Below are 18,725 nucleotides of genomic sequence, written 5' to 3' on the forward strand. Positions count from 1 at the left end.
GGTTTGTGTTGTGTGGTTTGTGTGCAAGAGAGACAAGTACTAGCAAGTGATGTGCAGTGTTGCAGTTTATCTGGGCATATGCGTGTGTGAAGTGTTTAGGAAGTGAAGTGGAATGCAGTACCTGTATCTATTGCAGTTTGTTTTAAAAAAACAAAAACAAAATTGAGAGTGGGCTATAAAGCTACCAGAAGCTGAGTATAAACAACCAGAAACTGAGTAATTTTAAAATAATCATTGTTTGCTGAGGTGTGGAGAATATTGGGAAATTGCAGTAAACTTTTTATTTGTGCACTTACTGTGGCAAACCGATTGAAAATATTGTGATCATGTTGTGTTTTCGGATATCACTTCAAGGATTTGCAAGATACAGTTACCAAAGTTCAATCCCAGCTGCAAAAAAACAAAAAACAAAAAACAAAAAAAAAACCCTCAACTAATCAAATGCCAATACCACAAAACAAAAACAGAGGTGAGTGTGATGGAATGACTTGAAATACAAGATTATGAATTGTCACAAAAATGATACTGTGTCTGTAACTCGGCCAAGCACGAGAAGAAAAAAACTGTATGACTTCAGCATAAAACAAATCCTTTTTTTCTCAGTCTAGCTTGTGTGTCTTATTTGTACAGTCCATTCCAATTATGTTCGTCAGGCCCTGAACGAGATAATGTTATTTCAAGGTCTCAGAAAGTTTAGAGAATGTGTTGTTTTATTATTCCTTTTTTTTTTCTTCGTTTTTAATGTTCACAGCAGCTGCACACTTCTCTCATCTCTTGTCAGGCACATATAATGTAGAATGTACACTGACAATTTTTGTTTAATTTTCAGACTTTTTACATGAACAGCTGTACGTGTCTTCCCAAGGGATTGACTTATTTGTTTATTGTTGTTTGTAGTCAAGCCAACAGCACAGGGCCATATTAGGACTGCCAAACTATACACGTGCTCAACCACCTCAACATGTAAATGTCGAATCTACACACACACACATGCACGCACCAAAAAAACAACAACAAAAACACACACTAATATGACAAATTGGAAAGATGTTAAATTGAAGACAAAAATGCACCAAGACAAACCCACAAAACAGTTTATGACACATTATCCTGATCATTTAGATCCTTTGGGCAAATAAAGACTAGGCCGTGCTGCATACATTGACCCCTAAGTGATCATCTCCAGATTACAAAAAATGTAAAAAAGGTTAGAAAATATACTTGAAAGCCAAACAAACAAACAAACAAACAAAAACCCAACAAAAAACAAAAACATAAAAAGGCCATATAGGAAAATAACACTGCAGAATGGACAGCTAGTGCCCATCCCAGTGTTTACAATTTCACTACCTTGTTGCCAGAGCAAAACTGCACAGACAGTACATCACAGACCATGAAAAAAAAAAGTGCTGGGGCTTGCCTGAAAAAAGGAATGGACAGGGAAGGCAGAAAAGACATCAGTGAAGGAAGATAAAAGACTGGAATAAAGAGAGCAATAGAAAAGAAAATTTCTAGCACAGAATTTCCAGACAGAAGGCAAGAATGCTATTTATACTGAAAGACCCCTGGCATCCCAAAGGGGAAGGGGATGGACTGACATAGACACACTGATTGTATGTTGTATACTTGATCACATTCATGTGTTTGTCCAGTTTTTGCTGAACACATTCACTGATTTGGCATGAGATTGTTCATGCTACAAGTTCACATAAGCAAAGTCATTTTCACATGAGTCTTCAAACTGTCGTCATTTCTTTGAAACATGGCATCCACAATCTGCAGGAAGTCTAGAAACTGTTGACTGTCATCGTTTGATATTAACACCTCCCCTCCACTAACCCATGCCTGTTGCCCCGCCTGGGACATTGGCACAAGCACTCTCCAGCCATCTCGGACGCTCCAGCTGTCCCCAGGTGCGGCCTATCCTCTTCATGTCTGCCTCCAGGTCACACCGTCATATTTCTTGGCCGGCCTCTATTTCTTTTCCCCTGCAGGTTGCAGGTGAGGGCTTGCCTTGTGACATTCGATGCAGTGGAGAATGTGATTATTTTAATAACACACCAGCCACAATCTGTAGCATCTATCGTCTGATTTGAAACTGGCTGTGAACTAAGAAGAAATAATCAAAGAACAGCCAACAAGACAGGCACAGTTCATTTACCATGGTGAATCTGTACATAATTTTATGTACATATGTACACTCGAACTGTATTAACAAAATTAGTGTAAACAAAAAAGACAGAAGTACATCAGTCATGGTAATACTGTACGCAAATTTAGATTTGCATAACAGGCATTGAGGAAATATTGATGTTATCGGGCAACATACAACACAGCAAACACCGGGTCAGGCTTAGTTTACAAATTTCCAATACATAAAGTCGGAATGAAGCAGGCGAGATTGTCATGTCTTACAGTTGAGTCATCAGCAAAGTGAGAACTCTATACTCGTGATGTTTTCTCCACTGCTATGGGAATTCATTAACAGCTTAGTCTTGTGAAGGACTGTTCCTCTAAAACTAGGAGGCAAGATTGCACTGGCTCTTATAACTGCAGCCTTTGGGGGCCTAGCTGGCCTTTGGGGACCATTGCAGTGTTGATTGTCCAAAACCCTCTTGGCCAAGAGAGTGGGGATGTAATTAGGGCTAAACACTCACCACTAAAATAAAATACTTGCCCAGACAGTCAGGGACAGCAGTTGTCTCCTCTGCTGTTCCGATATCCACAGTCAGACACGACTGATCATCATACATTTACAGCTGGTGTTCAGAAAGTTACCCTCCATCCTTTTTACAATCAGTCTTAAGGCCTGGACAGGGTTGAGTAAAGACTCTGCTCTCTTTCTCTTTCTGTTGAAGAGGCCCCAGTATTTTTCTCTTCAGAGGATCTTAGAACCCTTCTCCCACCTTACTTGGTTCACGTGTGTAAATAAAATGAGTGTGTAATAACCTGAGTGTGTTTGTATGAATGTGTCTGTAGTTAACTTTTAATAAATTCATTTTCACTGGAAATACTTTGTCAACACCTAATTTGGCTTAAAAATAGGGGGGGAAATCGTATTTTTCCACACACATTCTACATAATTATGATGACAATTCACTTCTGGGGAAGGCACTGAAAAGTATAAAGAAGCCAAAATCTTGAACTATGAGCATAACCAGTTTATTAGTGCAGTAGTGACCTCATGGTTCCTGGTTTGAGTTATGGAAGGTTGCTATTTCTAACTTCACCCCTTCGAGCAGACCTAGAGTCCTGGTCTGGGTGCTAGTATTATGGATGATTGACAATTCAAGGGTATGTGTGTTGCATGAACACTGAAGAACCAATGACGACACAACGGGTCCATGGCAACATTCTGTTTAAAAAAACAAAAACCAACTTTGATAAGTAAATAACAAACTCAAGAGAAAAAGAAGAAGAAATGATGTGCTGCAGTACTGGTGTGACACAATCACATTGGGAAGAACAGCTGGATTTTTTTTTTTTTTTTCATACAGGGAGATCCATTGTGACAAGAAATACAACGCTACACTTTACAACCCCACACTGCACTGTTAGTAGTGCACCATACTAAACTACACCCCACTGCACTACGCTACAGTATACTACACTCCACTACACTACACTACACCAGACCACACCACACTTCACTACACTACACTACACTACACCACACCAAAATACAAACTAATCGGTACCATCACATAGAATGACTGCTATTCAACATAATGCATACCTGTACATTAATATAAATACCTGTCTGTCAAATAATGCACAATGGCAGTTGAGTGTCATTCAAGGACTTCAGTTTTCTATGGAGCTGTCAGCTGTGTGGAGTGATGGCCTAGAGGTAATGCGTCTGCCTAGGAAGCGAGAGAATCTGAGCGCGCTGGTTCGAATCACGGCTCAGCCACCAATATTTTCTCCCCCTCCACTAGACCTTGCATGGGGGTCTGGATGCTAGTCATTCGGATGAGACAATAAACTGAGGTCCCGTGTGCAGCATACACTTAGCGCACGTAAAAGAACCCACGGCAACAAAGAGGATGTTCATGGCAAAATTCTGTAGAAAAAATCCACTTCGACAGGAAAAGGAAAAACAAATAAAACCGCACGCAGGAAAAAGTAAAAAAAAAAAAAGGGTGGCACTGTAGTATAGCGACGCACTCTCCCTGGGGAGAGCAGCCCGAATTTCACACAGAGAAATCTGTTGTGATAATAAGAAATACAAATACAAAAATGAATATTTGCCTGTGGAGGTGTGTGCATGCCATGTGTGGCAGCCTTGGAGGTTGGGGAGAGGTGTGGCATTGCTAGCTCCTAAGAAGAATGTTGATTATTGTCACTTCTTCTTTCCATACGTTTTGACACCTCCCAAGAACTTGAGGAAGAATGTTGATTATTGTCACTTCTTCTTTCCATACGTTTTGACACCTCCCAAGAACTTGAGGAAGAATGTTGATTATTGTCACTTCTTCTTTCCATACGTTTTGACACCTCCCAAGAAATTGAGGAAGAATGTTGATTATTGTCACTTCTTCTTATCTTACTGTAGTGCCTCCCCTCCCTCCCTCTCACAACCCCTCTCCTTTGTTTGTGCTAATGTATGATTCAAGTGCTGGTCAGAAAAGATTATAGGGGGAAAAAAAGGAAGACAGATTATTACTTGTAACAGGTCCTTTTCACTTCTGAAATTTTCTGTAATCAAATTTTTTTTTTTTTTTACAATAAGTAAAATCATGGACATGTGCACACCAACTCAATATTAAAAAAAAAAAAAGTTGATTCTCACGGGTCATTTTCATTGATGAAATTTTCTGAAATGAGATACTTTTGGCAAAAAAAGAAAAAAAAAAAGAAAGAAATCAGTAAACTGGGCATGTGTACACCAACTCAAATTTGAAAAAAAAAAGTTGATTCTCACGGGTCATTTTCATTGATGAAATTTTCTGAAATGAGATACTTTTAAATAAATCAAATAAGTATACTGGATATACAAGTGCCCAGAATGAGATCCTCAAACATAATCCTGCACATACGTAATCACTACCTTTTCTGCAGTTCATTTGAAGCCATTTTGACATCATACATACCTAAATACATCTGTAAAATCAACATGGTGGACATACATGTGCAAACTTCCATGACTGAGAATCGGATCCTGTAGCAAAAACTATTCCCCTGTAAGCATAAAGTCATTGTTTCTTAGATGTTGTGTGTGTTTTTTATATTTATTCTTTACAATCCTTTCGACACCAACTTTTTTTTTTTACAAAAAAAAAAAGAAAAAAAAAAGTTTTTAAAATATATGCAGATCAGCATCTTGCTCTTTGGACAAGATACATGCTAACTTCCACATGTGAACATCCGTGAAGACAGATCTATGGTCTGAAACACTGGACGCTTCAGTCCACTTGTTTGACAACAGTTAGATTTTTGTTTTCTTATAAACTTTTCTCCATTTCTAACTTTATTAGAATCAGACCTGTGAGCAAGAAGTGAGCCCCCCCCCCCCCCACACCCCCCCTAACACACACATACACTGTCACCGGTTGTTATATTTCCACAGTCTTTTTATTTTAAAGATTCTTAATCATGTATTGTTCGTCCCTCCAAAAATAAACTACATTCAGAAACCGTTGCTGTCCATCATAATAAATAATACACTTTGTCCAATCCTACCAAAGCCTGGCAACAGGCCTGATGCAATAGAGAGTGAGGGTGAGGGGGAAATGGGGGGGCAAGGAAAACGGAAAAACAACAACAAAATGATCAGTAATTATGGTTGCCGCTTGTTGGCTTCTTCCTCCGTGGTATTTATCTCCCTGTCTCTGGGGGACGGCAGCCGGTCTTCACCGGACGTCCGAGTTTGTGGCATCCCTCGGACTTCGACCCTGACTGCTAGCTGTCGAACGCAAAAGAAAGAAAGAAAGAAAGATCTCCCTGTCGCCACCACCACCTTCATTCTCCTTCCCGCCACACCCACCTTCCCTCTACCTGTCACCACCACTACCGCCTTCCCCTCTCACCCTGTCACCACTGTCACCCACACCCCCACCACCACCACCACCCACAGCCGCCGACACCGCCGCCGTGGTAGCAGAGGAGGAGTGTGAAGCCACAGCACCCTCGCTGACGGAGTGTGCCCTGTGGTGGTGGTGGTGGTGGTTATAGCGGATGGCTCTGGTGGCCTGCCCACCACCACTGCCCAGGGTCTGCCCCAGGCGGCTCCAGAAGTTGGCCAGGTCCCGGTCGTTGCCCTGGCGGCCGGGCCACTCGATGCCCGGGGTGGCCTGCATCATGGTGACCACGTGGGCGTCCATCAGGTCCACCCGGAGCCGCTCCAGCACCAGCACGGTGATGGGGATCTGGCGGTAGATGAGCCCGTACTTCTGCGCCACGAAGAGCTCAAAGCGGCACCAGTCGTTCTGCAGGAAGGCGTTGGAGAGTACGAGCAGCACGTTGCGTGACTCCTCCATGCGCTCCACCACGTTCTGCGAGAAGTAGCGGCCCGGGATGAAGTCCCGCTCGTGGATGCACAGCGGCAGGCGGCGGGCCCGCTCCAGAGCTGGTACCACCTGGGGCCGAATTCAAGACAAAATTCATTTTGCCTTCAGGCAAGTTATCTTTGACATGGTTGGGACCCACGGGTACAGTTTTACCTTGACGGATAAGTTATCTTCGTATTCAAGATACACGCGATTTGCTCAGACAGCTGACCCATCGTCTTTTTTTTTAATCCCAAGATTCCCGGTCTGAGCATGCTCTCAGTTTCACTTCTCATGCACCACAGCTCGGAACATTGTCGAGAGAGTTCGCAAAACACGTGCTATCCGTAAAGCACGCCTGTTTTCCCTTTTTAAAAAAAAGAAAGAAAAATGCTGCAAAAGGATTCGCCATATGCTTCGTAGGCAGTCACCCTTGGCAGGTAGTAAGGGTAAATTGCTTTCGGGTTTGTAGACACGCGGGTAGACTCTTGTGTTCATGAATACTGGATATTGCTTACCCTCGGACAGTTTGCCTTGCCTCAGGCAGATTACCCGCAGGTACACATTTACCCTCAGACACGATGTTCTCTTGAATACGGCCAGGTAGGGGTATATGCATATACAACATGAGGCGGAAGAAGGTTTGCTACGTGAAACGGGCTGTGAACTGGGAAAGGAAATTGTACAACTACACGCTGACAGGGAGAAAAACAAACAAACAATTGTTCTGTTTCATTTGATTAAACAGACCCCGAGTTGGGAAAGGAACATGCACAGCCATTTGGTTCTACAGAACTGTGAACTGAGAAAGGAAACTGTAGGTATGCAACGTGACGGAAAGAATATCTACTGTGTTATTTGATCAACAACGTCTTTTGAATCGAATTGAACTGAAGAACAGTGGAGAAAAACAAACTCACAACTGATAACGACTCTGTCATTATAACTATGACTTTATAAACACTTCTTTATTTATTTATTTTTTTAAAATAAAGGTGAAGAGGTGGATTTGAATTGTTAAAGAATGTGTGTGTATGTGTGTGTGTGTGTGTGTGTGTGTGTGTGTGTGTGTGTGTTAGTGTGTGTGTGTACACGTGTGTGCGTGTGTGAGCGTGAGTGCGTGCGCCCATGCGTGTGTGCATGTGCATCAAAACGCGACTGGAAATAAGTTTTCATGAGAGAGGCAGTGTTGAGATCTGTAGATAACACCCAGCCTACTTTAACATTTTGTCGTCATTGTACAAAATTATTATAGAACACGCAAGATAAATAGAGATGGAGAATCAGAGACACACAGAGGGACAGAGAAAGACAGAGAGACAGACTGACAGAAACAGAGAGACAGACTGACTGAGAGACAGAAACAGAAAGACAAAGACAGACAGACAGAAAGAAACAGAGAGACAGAGAAAGACAAAAACAGACAGAAACAGACAGAGAGAGAAAGACAGACACAGGCAGACAGACGGAAAGAAACAGAGAGACAGACAGGTAGACAGACAGACAGACAGAAACAGAGAGACAGAGAAAGACAGAGAGAGAGACAGACAAACAGAGAGAGACAGAGAAAGGCAGACAGACAGACAGAGAGAGCGACAGAGACAGAAGGAGCAGAGCAAAGCAGTCATAAAACAAGAAAGAGGGGGTGGGTGGGGGGTGGGGGAACCCTCCTCTTCCCATGAAAGTATTTACGTTAAATTTCTGTGTTATCACTGAATTGGAAAATAAAATAACATAAATATTTTTAAAAAAACAACAACAGCAGAAAGTGGGGGAAAACAAACCAAAATAAAGACCTATTACAAAACACACACACACACACACACACACACACACACACACACACACACACACACACACACACAACCTACTACAAAACACACACACACACACACACACACACACACACACACACACGACCTACTACAAAACACACACACACAACCTACTACAAAACACACACACACACACACACACACACACACACACACACACACACAGCCTACTACAAAACACACACACACACAACCTACTACAAAACACACACACACACACACACACACAACCTACTACAAAACACACACACACACACACACACACACACACACAACCTACTACAAAACACACACACACACACAACCTACTACAAAACACACACACACACACACACACACACACACACACACACACACACACACACACACACAACCTACTACAAAACACACACACACACCGAAAGGAAAACAAAACTGGTGAATCTGACGAGAGGAGGACAGTAGAGTAAAAAAAAAAAAAAGGAAAGCAGCACGTTGAAGCAGCAGCAACAAGTGCTCCTATGCAAAGCACAGCCGGGCCCTCTGACCTGGGTGAGCACGAAGTGGCTGTCCTCCGAGCAATAGGACACGAAGGTGTTGAAGCGGGCCCGGCCCCTGCTCCCTGGACCCCTGCCCTCCGCCCCTCCCTGGGCTCTGGTCAGCCGTACGTGCATGGTGTACAGCCAGAACCTCACCTGCCACCGGTACCTGTGTACCCACCCGTGTACGGTGCGTGTGTACCACTACCCAGCTTTGAAGCTACAGTGTGTGCTCAGTGTTCCACTCATTCATCCGTCCATCCGTCCGTCCATCCATCAATATCATCATCATCATCGTCGTCGTTGTTGTCGTTTTCGTCGATATCATCATCGTTGTCATCGTCATCATCATTATTATCATCATCATCACCACCACCATCATCACTATTATCATCACCACCACATCACCGTCACCGTCACCGTTATCATCATCAACATCACCACTACCACTACCACTACTACATCGTCGTCGTTGTCGTCGTCGTCTTCGTCGATATCATCATCGTTATCATCATCATCATCATTATCATCATCATCACCACCACCATCATCACCACCACATCACCATCACCGTCATCATCATCAACATCACCACTACCACTACCACCACCACCGCCACGATCATCATCATAATCAACACCATCACCACCACCACCACCATCACCACCACCACCATCACCACCACCACCACCATCACCACGACCACGACCACCACCATCATCACCACCACGACCATCACCACCACCACAACCATCAACATCACCACCACCACCACCACCACCACCACAACCATCAACATCACCACCACCACCACCACCACAATCATCATCATAATCAACTTCATCACCACCACGACCATCACCATCACCACCACTATCACCACCACCACCATCATCATCACCACCACCATCATCACCACTACCACCACCACCTCATCACCACAATCATCATCGTCATCATCATCAGCAGCAGCATGAAGGGCAATGGACAGGCTTATCATTTACAATACATGGACTGAAAGACAGATAACCATATCATTCTTCCTTATTATTCGGTGCTTCGTCACAACACTGTGTTCCTACACACTTACATTTGGGGTCTTGTGACAAACAATCACACGAGTCTCAGTCACACACAAACACACACACACATACACACACACACACATATACACATACACACACACGCACACACATACACACACACGCATACACGCACAAACACATACACACGCACACGCGCCCACACATAGAAACAGACATAGACACATTATACACACTGTGGAAAAGAAAAACAGACACACACACTCACACTCACACGCACACACACACACACACACACACACACACTCACTCATTGTATGGAGAGAGTGGAACACACAATATTCCGAATCGGAACACAGTTTTGCCATATTTATGATGGTTTCAGTTTCCAACTGACTAGCCCAGAACAAATGATGGATTCAGAAGAGCCTTCCGGGGTGACTTGACATCACTTGACCCTGCTATGGTTCTGGCTGGTATGACGTGAAATAGGACCACTATGTTTACCAGTCGCATTTTTGACTCACTTGTGTAAACAAAGTGAGTCTATGTTTTAACCCGGTGTTCGGTTGTCTGTGTGTGTGTGTGTGTGTGTGTGTGTGTGTGTATGTGTGTGTGTGTCCGTGGTAAACTTTAACATTGACATTTTCTCTGCAAATACTTTGTCAGTTGACACCAAATTAGGCATAAAAATAGGAAAAATTCAGTTCTTTCCAGTCATCTTGTTTAAAACAATATTGCACCTCTGGGATGGGCACACACACACAAAAAAAAATGAAGCCTAATTATATGCAAGCTGCATTTACTGTTATATTTATATTTTTTTGTATTCTCTAAACTTGGCACTTTGACCTCTTATTCTGACACAACAACAAGAGGAGTCATTATTATCATTTTTTGTTCAAACAGGAACTTCTTTTGCTAAGCATGGAATTTTTATTTATTTTGCAAACGTTTTGGTGCAGATAGTAAAAAAGGGAAATTACTCTGTAACTAATGCTAGGGGACTTAATTTATCACAAGTGAGTCTTGAAGGCCTTGCCTCTCTTGTTATCTTATATGATCGGCGGACTGCTACGATGGGTCTGAGTCATCGTGTCTGTGTCTTGATTCGCCCTGTTCCCCCCCCCCCCCCCCGCGTCTGTTCCCATTTCGCCTATCATCACTAAAAAAAAAAGTGGTGATCCCGGTTGACCTACTGACCCACTTTGCCTATGAACTGAGTTGCTGTGTGTGTGGGGGGTGGGGGGGGGGGCTTGGGGGCGTGTGTGTGTGTGTGTGTGTTTGCTTTTTGACAAAACAAAAAGTTCACTTTCTTCAAAGCTGGTTCGGTGTCTTGTGTGTGGCGGTCTCCTTCCCTCCTCTATCAGCGGTGATTTTGAAACCAGCAAAATGTGTCCGCCTCTCTGCGAGTCTTGCTTCCGACACCGCCGCCAGGACAAAAGTATCTATCCTAAAACTGGCTTCTTTTTTTTTTTTAAATATTTTTTTATTCGCTCGGAATAAAGAAAGAAAGAAAAAACGCAACACCACACACACACGGACACACAGACTCAGACACACATACACACACAGAGAAAAGAAACAAAACACACACACACACACACACACACAACACAACACACACACACACACTCACACGCACACACACACACACACAAAACACAAAACACAGACACACAGAGAAAAGAAACACACACACACACACACACACACACACACAACACACACACTAAAAACCAAAAAAGAACCATCCAACTGACTTGTAGAGCAGGATGTAGACGAGAAGGAAGAAGATGCCCAAGAGACAGACGACGTAGATGAGAATCTCCTGCGTGATGGTCAGCAGACAGTTTTGGACGCTCAGCCCGGTGTCCTCCAGACTGCAGTTGAACCTGGGCCTCGGGGCATAGCACCGGTACTTCTCCACGGACCCCCAGAACCTGGCTGAAAAACAAAAACAAACAAGAGAGGCAAGGCCTTCAAGACTCACTTGTGATAAATTACGTCCCCTAGCATTAATTACAGAGTAATTTCCCTTTTTTACTATCTGCACCAAAACGTTTGCAAAATAAATAAAACTTCCATGCTTAGCAAAAGAAGTTCCTGTTTGAACAAAAAATGATAATAATGACTCCTCTAGTTGTTGTGTCAGAATAAGAGGTCAAAGTGCCAAGTTTAGAGAATACAAAAAATATAAATATAACAGTAAATGCAGTTTGCATATAATTAGGCTCCTTTTTTATTTTTTTGTGCCCATCCCAGAGGTGCAATATTGTTTTAAACAAGATGACTGGAAAGAACTGAATTTTTCCTATTTTTATGCCAAATTTGGTGTCAACTGACAAAGTATTTGCAGAGAAAATGTCAATGTTAAAGTTTACCACGGACACACAGACACACGGACACACACACACACATAGACAACCGAACACCGGGTTAAAACATAGACTCACTTTGTTTACACAAGTGAGTCAAAAACAAACAAAAAACAATAGCCTAGGTTTTTTGACTGACTGATTGATACGGATACTTCTATACCGCCTGTCCTCGGTCGGAGACCAAGCTCTAAGCACTTTACAAACACGGGGTCATTTGCACAACGGGCTGCTTACCTGAGTAAAGCCGATTGACGGCTCAATGCCACTGGGCGCTCATCATTCGTTTCCCGTGCCATTCAATCAGATTTCAGGCACGCACACATACACACTCAGACAGACATGTAACATTTTACGTATATGACCATTTCTTGTTTATTTACCCCGCCATGCAGGCAGCCATACTCCGATTTCGGGGGTGTGGATGCTGGGTATGTTCTTGTTTCCATAACCCACTGAACGCTGATATGGATTACAGGATCTTTAACGTGCGTGTATGATCTTCTGCGTGCGCATACACACGAAGGGGAGTTCAGGCACTAGCAGGTCTGCACATATGTTGACCTGGGGGATCGGAAAAATCTCCACCCTTTACCCACCAGGCGCCGTCACCGAGATTCGAACCCGGGACCCTCAGATTGAAAGTCCACCTGTTGACAGTTCTTCACAACACCAACTGATACTGATAGCCCACCTGTTGACAGTTCTTCATAACACCCACTGATACTGATAGCCCACCTGTTGACAGTCCTTCACAACACCAACTGATACTGATAGCCCACCTGTTGACAGTTCTTCACAACACCCATTGATACTGATAGCCCACCTGTTGACAGTTATTCACAACACCCACTGATACTGATAGCCCACCTGTTGACAGTTCTTCATAACACCCACTGATACTGATAGCCCACCTGTTGACAGTCCTTCACAACATCCACTGATACTGATAGCCCACCTGTTGACAGTCCTTCACAACACACACTGATACTGATAGCCCACCTGTTGACAGTCCTTCACAACACCCACTGATACTGATAGCCCACCTGTTGACAGTCCTTCACAACACCCACTGATACTGATAGCCCACCTGTTGACAGTCCTTCACAACACACACTGATACTGATAGCCCACCTGTTGACAGTCCTTCACAACACCCACTGATACTGATAGCCCACCTGTTGACAGTCCTTCACAACACCCACTGATACTGATAGCCCACCTGTTGACAGTCCTTCACAACATCCACTGATAGCCCACCTGTTGACAGTCCTTCACAACACACACTGATACTGATAGCCCACCTGTTGACAGTCCTTCACAACACCAACTGATACTGATAGCCCACCTGTTGACAGTCCTTCACAACACACACTGATAGCCCACCTGTTGACAGTCCTTCACAACACCCACTGATACTGATAGCCCACCTGTTGACAGTCCTTCACAACACCCACTGATACTGATAGCCCACCTGTTGACAGTCCTTCACAACACACACTGATACTGACAGCCCACCTGTTGACAGTCCTTCACAACACCCACTGATACTGATAGCCCACCTGTTGACAGTCCTTCACAACACACACTGATACTGATAGCCCACCTGTTGACAGTCCTTCACAACACCCACTGATAGCCCACCTGTTGACAGTCCTTCACAACATTCACTGATACTGATAGCCCACCTGTTGACAGTCCTTCACAACATCCACTGATACTGATAGCCCACCTGTTGACAGTCCTTCACAACACCCACTGATACTGATAGCCCACCTGTTGACAGTCCTTCACAACACCCACTGATAGCCCACCTGTTGACAGTCCTTCACAACACACACTGATACAGATAGCCCACCTGTTGACAGTCCTTCACAACACCCACTGATACTGATAGCCCACCTGTTGACAGTCCTTCACAACACACACTGATACTGATAGCCCACCTGTTGACAGTCCTTCACAACACACACTGATACTGATAGCCCACCTGTTGACAGTCCTTCACAACACCCACTGAAACTGATAGCCCACCTGTTGACAGTCCTTCACAACACCCACTGATACTGATAGCCCACCTGTTGACAGTCCTTCACAACACACACTGATACTGATAGCCCACCTGTTGACAGTCCTTCACAACACCCACTGATACTGATAGCCCACCTGTTGACAGTCCTTCACAACACCCACTGATAGCCCACCTGTTGACAGTCCTTCACAACACCCACTGATACTGATAGCCCACCTGTTGACAGTCCTTCACAACACACACTGATAGCCCACCTGTTGACAGTCCTTCACAACACCCACTGATAGCCCACCTGTTGACAGTCCTTCACAACACCCACTGATACTGATAGCCCACCTGTTGACAGTCCTTCACAACACACACTGATAGCCCACCTGTTGACAGTCCTTCACAACACCCACTGATACTGATAGCCCACCTGTTGACAGTCCTTCACAACACCCACTGATACTGATAGCCCACCTGTTGACAGTCCTTCACAACACCCACTGATAGCCCACCTGTTGACAGTCCTTCACAACACCCACTGATACTGATAGCCCACCTGTTGACAGTCCTTCACAACACCCACTGATAGCCCACCTGTTGACAGTCCTTCACAACACCCACTGATACTGATAGCCCACCTGTTGACAGTCCTTCACAACACCCACTGATACTGATAGCCCACCTGTTGACAGTCCTTCACAACACCCACTGATACTGATAGCCCACCTGTTGACAGTCCTTCACAACACACACTGATACTGATAGCCCACCTGTTGACAGTCCTTCACAACACCCACTGATACTGATAGCCCACCTGTTGACAGTCCTTCACAACACCCACTGATACTGATAGCCCACCTGTTGACAGTCCTTCACAACACCCACTGATACTGATAGCCCACCTGTTGACAGTTCTTCACAACACCCACTGATAGCCCACCTGTTGACAGTCCTTCACAACACCCACTGATACTGATAGCCCACCTGTTGACAGTCCTTCACAACACACACTGATACTGATAGCCCACCTGTTGACAGTCCTTCACAACACCCACTGATAGCCCACCTGTTGACAGTCCTTCACAACACACACTGATACTGATAGCCCACCTGTTGACAGTCCTTCACAACACCCACTGATACTGATAGCCCACCTGTTGACAGTTCTTCATAACACCCACTGATACTGATAGCCCACCTGTTGACAGTTCTTCACAACACACACTGATAGCCCACCTGTTGACAGTCCTTCACAACACACACTGATAGCCCACCTGTTGACAGTCCTTCACAAAACGGACGGCGAATTTTGCGGCGGTCCTTGTAGTGGTTGAACAGGTGCAGAAAGTCCAGAATGTCGCAGGTGCAGGAGAACGGGTTCGACTCCAGGTTGATCTGGATCTTGTTGCTACGCCAGGGTTCGCCCTCCATGAAGCTGCGCAACAGGTTCTGTGGGGGGTTGGCTATCTGGTTGTCGCTGCAAGGACACCAAAAACCACACACGCAGGTACACGCACGCACACACACATGCGCACCCACGCGCGCGCGCACACGCACACAATCAGAAGCACTATAAAAGAATGGATATCAAATTGAAGAACGAACACACACACACACACGCACACACACACAATTATATCCACATACATGATAATCACACGCACACACAAAGGCACGCACACATCCCCCTCTCCCCCCCCAAACACACACAAAATGACTCAAAATCAGTAAGTCTCAAAATGACTCAAAGTGAATTTGCATACGTCTAATTGATGGACACGCACGCACGCACGCGCGCGCGCGTACTTCCCTTCCAAACCTCCTCCCCCTACCTCTTCCTCCTCAACCCCCACCCCACCCCCACCCCCACGGCTCTGTCGTCTTCCCTGACAATGCACAATGGGGCCCTGTGCTCAACAGCTTGAGGTGACCCCACGGATTTTTCAAAGTATTCTAAGCTCCTGGGTGACCCTATACATATCTGGATCACGGAAGAATCCGATTAGATCAAAGGAAAACCGCCTCCTACTCAAGTGGGTCACGGTGACCGCTGCCAGTGACAGCCACGGACGTCAAGGTCGAGGTCAGGGTCATCGCACTGACCTACTTCCCCGGTCACTGTGACCCACCTGACTTGGTTAACCTTGACCTACGACCTCTCCACGTGCGTGGGTCACCGTGCGTCGCCCTGGTACAGGGCCCGTGCATGTTGGCGGTGACAAAAAGCTCAAGCCAGGACTTCAGATAGCCAGGGGCCTCTCCCCACCCACCATGCCCCTCCACCCCCAACCCGTCCACCTCTCCACCCCTCCCCACACACATACACGTTATGATCGAACAAAAACATTCTCCTATACACACTGTAGAGTGATGGCCTAGAGGTAACGCGTCCGCCTAGGAAACAAGAGAATCTGAGCGCGCTGGTTCGAATCACGGCTCAGCCGCCGATATTTTCTCCCCCTCCACTACACCTTAAGCGGTGGTCTGGACACTTGTCATTCGGATGAGACGATAAAACGTGGTCCCGTGTGCAGCATGCATTTAGCGTAAAAGAACCCACGGCAACAAAAGGGTTGTTCCTGGCAAAATTTTGTCGAAAAATTCAATTCGATAGGGAAAACAAATAAAACTGCACGCAGGAAAAAAAAAAAGAAAAAAGGGGGTGGCGCTGTAGTGTAGCGACGCGCCCTCCCTGGGGAGAGCAGCCCGAATTTCACACAGAGAAATCTGTTGTGATAAAAAGAAATACAAATATAAGCACTCACTCACGCAGACACAGACAGACAAACAGACACACACACACACAGACACAGATACACAGACACACAGACACCCACACACACACACAATCCTATTCTTCAACTCTGACAATGCATAACCTGCGAAATAAACAAAAGTGCAGTTTTCAAACTGTGCGGAAATTTTTTTTTTTTTTTTTTTTTTTTTTAGAAAGAGAAGAGAAAAGAACACAAGGGGTGTGACTCGACAGGAGAGGGTGTGACGAGACTGTAAAGAACTACTTCGATTACAGTTAGTGTCACGTCAGAACAACGATCAATCACAAATAAATAACGATAATCTTCCTGTGTGCGGGCAGTCATTGATCTTTTTACTCGTTGGCCGTGGACAAAGAATAATACTACACTGTGTGTGTGTGTGTGTGTGTGTGTGTGTGTGTGTGTGTGTGTGTGTGTGTGTGTGTGTGTGTGTGTGTGTGTTGTGTGTGTGTGTGTGTGTGTGTGTGTTTTGTGTGTGTGTGTGTGTGTGTGTGTGTGTGTGTGTGTGTGTGTTTTGTGTGTGTGTGTGTGTGTGTGTGTGTTTTGTGTGTGTGTGTGTGTGTCAGTGTGTGTGTGTCAGTGTGTGTGTGTGTGTGTGTGTGTGAGTGTGTGTGTGTGTGTTTGTTGTGTGAGTGTGTGTGTGTGTGTGTGTGTGTGTGTGTGTGGACGCGCGCGCGCGCCCGCGTGCGTGCTTCAGTGCGTGCTTGTGTGTGTGTTTGTGTTTGTACGTACGTGCGTACGTGTATATATGTATGTATGTATAATTATGTGTGTAAGTGCGCGCGTGCGACGTTTGTTTGTTTGTGTATGTGTGCGAATGCGCGTGACCGTATGAATCCGTGCGCGCGCAGGCGTGCGTTTGTGAGTTGTCTTTGTGTGGTCATTGCTTTGGACACCGTTTGTAGTACGTGTGGGTTCTGTGCCGGACAACGATGCATGCATGCGTGTGAATGACTGGTGCGAAAGCGCTTTGATTTGTCTCTGCACAAGATTCAGCGCTATATAAATACCATTATTATTATTATTATTATTCATTATTATTATTATTATTACAACGACTGGTTCCCATGACCACAGTGATGCTCTTGTCGCTGTTTCAGCTGGGGACCTCACGGGGGAGACCCAAGCAGGCGAGAAGAAGGAAGCGAATGAAGCCTTTTTGTCCATGGTGAGAATGACAGGACTGTTGAGATGACTAGACCGACAGATGACAATGGTCTTGCTTTTTATTTTTATATTTTGGTCATTTTGCAATGAAAAGTAGTGTTTGTTTGTTTGTCTGTTGTTGTTGTTTTGGGTTTGTTTTGTTTGGTTTTTTTTTTTGTTTTTTTTTAATAATAAATTTCTTTTGTTTCGTTTTAGTGTGTATTATGTGTGTGAGTGTGTGTACGTGCGAGCAAGCATGTGTGTGTGTGTGTGTGTGTGTGTGTGTGTGTGTGTGTGTGTGTGTGTGTTTGTGTGTGTGTGTGTGTGTGAAAGAGAGAGAGAGAGACGGAGAGAAAGACGGAGATAGTAAGACGGGAGAGAGAGAGAGAGAGACAGACAGAGACAGAGAAAGACAGAAAGCTGAGAGAGTGACAGAGACAGAGAGAGAGACAGAGACAGAGAACAGAGAGAGAGAGATAGAGACAGAGAACAGAGAGAGACAGAGAGAGAGAGAGACAAA

General features: G+C 44.8%; 1 protein-coding gene across 1 annotated transcript in view; it reads right to left on the bottom strand.

Annotated features, from left to right (window-relative positions):
* Positions 1-4,908: 4,908 nt before the first annotated feature.
* LOC143299679 (uncharacterized) overlaps positions 4,909-18,725 on the bottom strand; it is a 22,093-nt gene continuing 8,276 nt past the window's right edge. The window contains exons 4-7 of the mRNA XM_076613025.1: positions 15,557-15,759; positions 11,648-11,831; positions 8,851-9,010; positions 4,909-6,578 (exon numbers count right to left, since the gene is read on the bottom strand). Of these exons, the coding sequence (XP_076469140.1) occupies positions 5,994-6,578; positions 8,851-9,010; positions 11,648-11,831; positions 15,557-15,759 (1,132 nt within the window). The 3' untranslated portion in view covers positions 4,909-5,993. The remainder of the gene's footprint in view (positions 6,579-8,850; positions 9,011-11,647; positions 11,832-15,556; positions 15,760-18,725) is intronic.

This window comes from Babylonia areolata, chromosome 25 (assembly GCF_041734735.1).
Source record: "Babylonia areolata isolate BAREFJ2019XMU chromosome 25, ASM4173473v1, whole genome shotgun sequence".
Classification (NCBI taxonomy): domain Eukaryota; kingdom Metazoa; phylum Mollusca; class Gastropoda; order Neogastropoda; family Buccinidae; genus Babylonia; species Babylonia areolata.